Source organism: Rhopalosiphum padi, chromosome 3, assembly GCF_020882245.1.
Source record: "Rhopalosiphum padi isolate XX-2018 chromosome 3, ASM2088224v1, whole genome shotgun sequence".
Classification (NCBI taxonomy): domain Eukaryota; kingdom Metazoa; phylum Arthropoda; class Insecta; order Hemiptera; family Aphididae; genus Rhopalosiphum; species Rhopalosiphum padi.
The window spans coordinates 55,170,119-55,176,864 of record NC_083599.1 but is presented as its reverse complement, the minus strand read 5'-3'; the positions used below and the strand labels follow the sequence as shown (position 1 = coordinate 55,176,864).

Below are 6,746 nucleotides of genomic sequence, written 5' to 3'. Positions count from 1 at the left end.
AACAAAAGAAGGGTATTGATTATAAAAACTTGAAACATTCCACTGCTACTTTAAATATCACTTTCTATACTCAATAACATTTTCAAAATAGGGTGGCCTCTTCGCTCAATACTTCCTCAACGTCCATTTAAATAAACATTATCACTTAGGTACGCTTATTGTAGCATTGCTATAGATTGTGTAATAAAACTAATTATACCAAAAAATATTAATTAAACAATTTTAACTTAGTCATAAATATTGATAATTTAATTAAAAATCTTGCATAAGTTATATGAATAAGGCAAACAAATTTATAATTGTGTGGAGCTTTAATTTTAACAAAAGCACGAACATTTGCAAATTATTTGTAGTTAAAAATGTATAAAATGTTCGATTTCTATAGCTAAGGTTTGATAATTGCTATTTAATACAAGATCCCTCATAAGTAGGTTATTCTTAAACCTAAAAATATTTATAAACAGTTTTTTTTATATTTACCTCCATTTGAAGTTAAAGTTGTTAAGCCATAGGTATTACTTTATTAGTCTTAGTAGGTAGGTAAAACGCTTATAGTATTACTAGTATTAGTGTATTACTATTGTTAAAATAACTATAATAACAACATAAATAGATAATACAATGTACTTAGGGCAGTTAATCGTTTATAAAATATCTTGTTAAATTTGTATAAAATTATTAATGATGAACTAATGTACCTATATAGGTAGCATGTAGATTAGGTTATGTAACAGGGACCTTAGTGAAGATTTAGAACAAACCAATGAATATTAAAATATTACCGCTACTAAACATCAGTCAAATAAATGTAAACGTAGGTAACAACAATATTTTTATTGGCGCTTAATGAATCAGCTGTTAATCACATCAGCGGTGATAGCACACAAACAATAAAAATCTATAAATTTGTGATAATTTAAATATTCATTGAATTATTAAAGAATCAAGACTCTAAGTTTTCAGTTTCGAACAAATTAATGTATCTACCTATTTTTGTTTGGTGAAGTTAATTATTTTTGTTTTGTAAAATACATACTTTGACACTATTTCCAAGTATACTTACACATAATACTCTTAAATTTTCCAACTTCCAAGCTAGCATGTAGCTTTGAGTTCCTAAAAATGTTCCTATGGTGAGCTGAACCAGCCACTCGCCAGTCGCCACAATATTCGTAAATTTCAAATCAAAATTTACTAAGTAGGTACCTATCTTATTATATTTTATATTTATATTGCTGTTAATGCTATTAAATAGATTAATTTATTTTACTATTATAGTAATAGAATATGTTGAATTTATTTTTGTCGGAAGTATTACCTATACTTAAAATTGGTATAGTTTATTTAAAATATAATGTTATACATTTTAAGATTCAAGTACTTACCAAAAAAAAACATGTCATTGTAAAATCAATACATTTATAGTCCCACTTAGAATTTATAAGACGCTTAATAATTACTAGGAAATTAGGAAATGTTTTACAAAAAAATGATAAAATATATTATTGAACAATCACTAAACGATTTAATTGGTTCAGTCTTACAGACTATGGTAAAATTGTTGCTAAAAGTTAGCAGGAGATAAAAGCAGTCGCCATGAAAAGTCTACTAATTAACATTTAAAAGCCAGAGTATTAGCTTAGCAAGACACTGTAAAACTTAAACATAATAAACTGGTAGCTTAATGTCCTTAATAAATTAGTGTGTTGTTAAACAGACAATTATTCAATTATTGTAATGACGGCCTTTAATAATAAAGAATAATAAATAATCCCTGCTTAAAATTGATTTTAGTATCGATTGATCTCTAATTTCCTACATCTATTACAGTGACATACTCAATGACAAGGTATACCAGACTACTACTGTACAGCAGAATAGTTACTTTGTCCACTTCTTATTAGCTATTTAGTAAATAGTTGTTTTAATTTTAATAATATTATTGAGTTGAGATATTGCAATATCTGTACCCAATGGTTAATATGCATTTAAAATCATGAATTTCATTGAAGATTTACTATTTGTCATAGTCTGAGCAGTCAGCTGTTAATTTGTTACTAAATCAATATTAAATAGTTTAATATATATGTTACTTTTATTGATAATTATTTACAGTATTTTTGTAAACAAGCACTAATTAAACATAAAATATTTTTATTTATATTTTGTTTTAACATTCTGAAACCAATTTACGTAGTTAATTAGTGTTTACCAATGTGTTACATACACAACATTATTATTATAATAATTATATTTTACATTACAATTACTAAGAGAATAATATTATTTAAACTTGTATTTATTAAAGAAAGTAAAGCATATGTCAATAAAATAATTGTCTTATTATATTATAATATAAATAGTTTCATATGAAATATAAATGATTACTGTAATTTTCGAAAAAATTGTAACCTCAATTACAGTTTTATATTACGATAAATATATAAATATTTAAAAATGCCTTGGAATTCACTTTAAAGTAACCATTTATCTTAAATCTAAATAATCAATGTGAATTATTATTATTATTATATATATATGCATAGTGAATTTAAGATTTTAGTTTATAATGCATTAATAGTTGAAAAATTGAAATAAAAAAGTATTGTTATATTTGTAGTACACATGTCTTAGGATTATTTTATACCTGTGATTATTTTTGTATTGATTTACACAACTAATTGACCATTTATAAGTTATATTAAAAAGTAAATAAGCAAATAACCATATAATTCAAAGCATTTAATTTAAAATCTACAATTTTATTTTATTTTATACATATAAATAATATCATTAACTTTTCATGTACATGTTTATTTTAATATTTGTATAGTAGTAGGCATTTAATGTGAATGGCACACATCATAATATTATAATTTATAAACATTTATAATTAATATGATGAAAAATTAATTATGTTATGGGTTTAGTTGCTCTGTAGAAGCATCCGATTTCTTTCGAGACAAATTGCGTTGAAGAGAGATTGGAGTTAACCATTCCTTTGGTAGACAACGTTGGAAAAAAGGAATACATGAGCTAACATATGCTAGCCTATTTATCCAACTTGGTATATCTTGTCCACATAAAATCTAAAGTCGAAAGTTTATAAACAATATATTTAATTAATATTGACTATATAGTTAATAAATTAGTTATTTAAAAACAATGAAAATCTTAATGAAACAATATTTTACCTTTGTTAATGATCCAGAAAAATGATTACAGTTTTTATTCATTAAATGGTATCTATCACCTCGAAAATCCTTACCAAGTTCAACCATTATTCGTTTAACATCACTAACAGTAAAATCTGTACTTCCAATATAAATGGATTCTCTAAAAATAAACATAAATATAAACATTTTATTAAATTCTTAATTATGTAAAGTTAAATAAGGTTTATCTAAAGATTTTATGGTCCCTTTAAAATATTCTAATTGTTTTACAAATTATATATATATATATATAAAAAAAAAAGTAAAACGGCATTAAGTACTGTATTAATGTAGTATTAAAAATCAAAATAACTTGAAGAATTGATTAAAAATGCACCCAACAATATGGCAATGAATACCTACAATTTCAAAACACCCCAAATAATATGAATATTAAATAAATACAAAGGTCAAAATGTTTAATAAACATAGTCAGTATGATCATTGATCAAACTATTTGTATGTAACTACATGTTAGTTAAATGAAAAATTAAAAATGTCATCTAAATATTAGTTTAAAACCAAAATCATATGATAAGAAAAGTTCAAGTTCAATCAAAAAGTTTAAAACTGTTGTATTGTATGATTGTATTTATGTAAATATATAAGTATTATAAAATTGTTATTTAATTATATTATAAATGTCGCTATTTTTTTTTGTATGTATTATGGTTATCTATTTAGGTCGAAAAACATACTATTCAATTTTACAGGTAGCTCTTTCACATACGACAGACGTTATATGTTGTATTGGTGAACAAATAATGCTATTAGTCACTAATTCGTTTTTAATATGTATTTCACGGGCCACGGGGTGAATTTTTGTCTTTTATTTATAGATTATAGTATCTACTTGGTATGCAATTACATAATACTAAATTTTTAATTTGAGTTGAGTAGTTACACTTTAATTATTTCATGGAATTTTAATTATTGACCAGTCTGAAATTAAATGCAAATTTTGCATAATACTTTTATAACAAAAACAAAAATAACTAATTTATATTAAAAAAAAAACAATTGCAATTCTAGAAAAAAATTAATATTATCTATACAATCAAAATTTATATTCATTTACAACAAATATCTATAACACAAAATAATGGTTCTGTTGTAATCAATATTTAAGAACTATGTATTTAAATTTTAAATGTATAAAGATTGATAAATTAAGAAAAAATACCTGTATCTATAATGGTCTCCTAATTCATAAACATCTTTTGGAATCATATCAAAAATTCCGGAATCTGATCTATCATGACCTCCATATCCATATTCTACAACACAAGTTACAAATGAATATTACAAATGTAAAATATGATTTAAATAATATTCACCTTGTCCATAAACTTCAATGCCAGAATGGAATACACCAAGACCCATATGTGTAGTGTATTCATTGATCCAATACTAAATAACAAAATAAGAAGTAATTAATAAATTACAAACACAAGATATCTGTTAATTGTATTATGTATTATCTTATAAAAGTATTAACATTTTAGGTAAATGAAAATACCTATATAGGTACTCATAAGATTAAGCTTTTTAATCTTAATGTATACAATTATCTAATACTTAACCTAACCCATTATAGGTACAATCATCATTTACTTATATATTATTTATTGTATAAGAATTAAATTGTATTCAAGCTTAACATGAATACTAATAATAGTAATTAAAAATAAATATATTAAATAAATCAACTCACATTTATTTAAAAAAGGTTGTTATCATTCAGTTATCATATACCAATGGTCTAAAAATTCATAATCTTCAAAATAAGATAATAATAAATTATATTAAATATAATTATTATTTATTTATATAGGTGTTAGATATTTAAAATATTAAATACATTTTAAAGTATGAAACAGAAGCAAGTATATAAAAATTAAAAGTGATACCAAACAAACAATATACCTAATATACCTAAATATAATTTTAATACTGTTAATGAGAAGGTTATTAAAAATAATAATATAATCGTAAGGTATTAAGGTAACAAAAATTATATACTCAAATTTCTACAATATTTTAATCAATGCCTATTCAAGTAGATTATTGTAATAATTTGTAAAGTATACCAATATAAAAATGAAATAATTATCAAGTAATTTTGTTTATTTGAATTGCAAATTTGTTCCTACTTCTACCTACACGTCTACAAAATGTATACAGTACCTAGTTGATTTAATTAATTTAGATAATATTGAAAATATTTACAAATACACAACATCTAAATCTAACCCACATTATACACAACAAGCGGGTAACAATCGGATTAGAATTTACAGTTAAAATAGTTAAAAGAACATCCGACATTTAGGGTAGAAAGGAATCATTATAACACAGCGTGCTGTTGAGTTCATTTGATCTTACAGCAGTGGGCACACACGGATGTGGTAGTCGTCGGTTACAACGCAAACACTTACCATATCGTAGACGTGCACCAGTACCGGTTCTCGAGCCATGTTGGACGATCAGTGGTCCGGCTTCCATACAGCGCGTGCAGGAACGGATACGTTCAAACTGAAAAAAAAACAACAAGAGACGGATGAAGAAACGTCGGAAAAACAGACAGGGACGAGACGAAAGACCGCACACTCGAGTGTATTGCACGTCACGACGTCTCACGGCCGACACGACCACAGCTAACCATCGCGGCAGCTGTGAAGTGTGAGGTAGTAAAACATAATATTATTATTATTGCGTACGTACCTAATAGACGTGGACTATAAATAATTGTGGTGAACGGGGAAAACGAACGGTTTTCGTATTTATTTTCGCACTTCCCGTTCGTCGGCGTCCATCGGATCGGCGGTCAACGGCGACCGACGACGACGGCTGTCGCGTTTCTCATTTATCAGAACACTATCAGTTAACGGTAACACGGAAGCGCACGTACGGTCGCCCGCCGAATGCCGGAGAATGACGGAAACGAAATGAATGACGGACGTCGGGCGGCGCGACTGTGAGTGTGCGAGTGTATGCGCGCGCACCCGCGCCGATGTGCATTGTCGCGAGTATGTGTGTGCTGTGCGCGCGCTCGTGTGTGAGTGTGTGTGTGTCTGCGACCGCGGTTGACACCTAAACGAGGCCAACGGAATCGATTTTCCTCGCCGTCATTGATACCCGCGAGACGGACGGCCGTCGTCGTCAGCTCGTCGCCGAAAAAGAGAAACGGAAGGAGACCTATAAGGCTATAAATATAATCATGTAGTAGTTATATTTGCTGTTTTGCTAACGATTTTCGATCCTTAAAACTCGATATATTTTTTATAATAATAATAACGGAAACCGTTTTGTTGATCTGACGTAATCGATCACCGATCACTAAATACCTATCGTATCGGTTTAAATCAATTGACCATTGCGATTTGCGAGATTTATTATTTTTACGATTTTTGCTCGTTGTATGTTGTATGTATAATGTAACTTTTAAATTTCAACCTCCAATTTATAGAATTTATTTTGGCAAGACTTGAGGAGCAGGTTTTATTACTGGCCCAGCGGGGGAGACAATAT

The 6,746-nt window shown here is 27.3% G+C and overlaps 1 protein-coding gene across 2 annotated transcripts; it reads right to left on the bottom strand.

Moving 5' to 3' along the window:
* Positions 1 to 2,721: 2,721 nt before the first annotated feature.
* On the bottom strand, positions 2,722 to 6,202 carry LOC132927228 (deubiquitinase DESI2). 2 transcript variants are annotated; one of them, XM_060991717.1, is made up of 6 exons: positions 5,940 to 6,202; positions 5,654 to 5,750; positions 4,553 to 4,625; positions 4,399 to 4,492; positions 3,195 to 3,336; positions 2,722 to 3,089 (listed from the first exon to the last, which is right to left on the bottom strand). In XM_060991717.1, exons 2-6 carry the CDS (start codon positions 5,690 to 5,692, stop codon positions 2,919 to 2,921), a joined length of 519 nt encoding a protein of 172 aa, XP_060847700.1. In that variant the 5' UTR covers positions 5,693 to 5,750; positions 5,940 to 6,202; the 3' UTR covers positions 2,722 to 2,918. The 2 variants fall into 2 exon arrangements, with proteins under 2 accessions (XP_060847700.1, XP_060847701.1); XM_060991718.1 differs by lacking the exon at positions 5,940 to 6,202 and adding an exon at positions 4,930 to 4,992.
* Between the last annotated feature and the right edge of the window lie 544 nt (positions 6,203 to 6,746).